Source organism: Anneissia japonica, unplaced genomic scaffold, assembly GCF_011630105.1.
Source record: "Anneissia japonica isolate Jap-2015-1 unplaced genomic scaffold, ASM1163010v1 scaffold41171_len1392_cov99, whole genome shotgun sequence".
Taxonomy (NCBI): Eukaryota; Metazoa; Echinodermata; class Crinoidea; order Comatulida; family Comatulidae; genus Anneissia; species Anneissia japonica.
Genome location: NW_022748871.1, coordinates 1 through 1,389, shown reverse-complemented (window position 1 = coordinate 1,389; position 1,389 = coordinate 1). Strand labels below are relative to the sequence as shown.

The window sequence follows — 1,389 nt, the reverse complement described above, 5'->3', positions numbered from 1 at the left end:
AGCAAAAAGATGATGATGAAGGAAGCATTTGAAGGAATGTTGAGGATTTTGTATCGTTGTATCATCTGTTGTGAAACACTTACAAAAAAATATAATATAGCTTCAATAGTGTTTCATCCTTACTTTTTTATTTATTGTTACTTTTTTATTGATCCTTACTTTTTTATTTAAAAAAGTAAAAGAAAGGAACATCAACAATCTGCTCTGATGGACTGCAATTTCAGGAATAAATTACCTACCATCATATTGCTGGTGTCTATGATGTAACGGTCGTCTAGCATGTACTTTTGTTGAGGTTTGCGAGCCAAAAACATTGTTAGCAAGTTCTGTGAGTCCTTGCTCCTTCAAATCCCTGCACATTATCTCCACTTGATTTTTCTCGTAATTCTGATGATTCCTCCATTCTGTAAGCATATCCATTATGCTCTCTGGCAATCGTCTCTTATCACTCCATATTTGTTGGATCCTGTTCCAACTGAGACCCAGTCTGACACCCAGTTGTTTCCACTCCATTCCCATGCCCACTGCGATACGAAGCAGGTGCTTGTCTTCCAGATAACCAAGATGTTCATCTGAAGTGAAAATTGAAGTAGGCTATACAATAAAATACGGTAACTTTGATAAAAAAAAAATATAATGTAAAAATAATAAAAATATAATGTAAAAATAATAAAAATAATACTGTAATAATAATAATTACAATAATAATAATAAAAACATCTAAGCATTTACATAGTGCTCATTAAAAACAGATAATTTCATGAGACACAAAATAGTAAATAACATCTAACCTGGTGGTACTGTTTCAGTATCACTTGATCCTGCTCCTTGCATTGGAGAACCTACAAATAAATAAGTTGTTGAAAAAATGAATACAGGATCAAGTGACTAAAATTGATTGCTGTCTATCACATTAAATTTAGATCAGGACAAAATCAATTTATATAAAGTTTTAATAGTGAATTTATTCTAAATCACAGGTGGGCATGGGCCCCTTACAGTAGCCCAACAACAATTTTGTTGTTACCTTGGAAAAAATTTAAAAAAAAAATCTGTATGAAGCGAACCATTTTTAGCTAGAAAACCCATTGTTGGTATCAAGCTGATTGTCTGTAAGACTAATAATAAAATGGGATGCTTCTGGATATAAAGCATATAAACTGTGCCTCTTGGTTTATGTTATGTTTGTTTTTGATTTTAAATAAATCAAATCAAAACTGAGCATAAAGCAGTGCATGAATGTTGTAAATTAAAAATTTACTTTGGCCCTCTGACCAGTTTTATCCCTTCATTTCTGGATAAAGCTATCAATACTGAAACATTGATTTCCAAAAAGTAATTTGAAAAAAAAAAATGTCTACTGTATAATAATAAAAAAAAAAAAACAGG

General features: G+C 31.2%; 1 protein-coding gene across 1 annotated transcript; it reads right to left on the bottom strand.

Annotated features, from left to right (window-relative positions):
* Positions 1-239: 239 nt before the first annotated feature.
* On the bottom strand, positions 240-882 carry LOC117120980 (the record flags this gene model as incomplete). Its single annotated transcript, XM_033266078.1, has 2 exons — positions 792-882; positions 240-572 (listed from the first exon to the last, which is right to left on the bottom strand). Coding segments are annotated over exons 1-2 (376 nt in total), but the record flags the coding sequence as incomplete, so codon positions are not given.
* Positions 883-1,389: the final 507 nt, after the last annotated feature.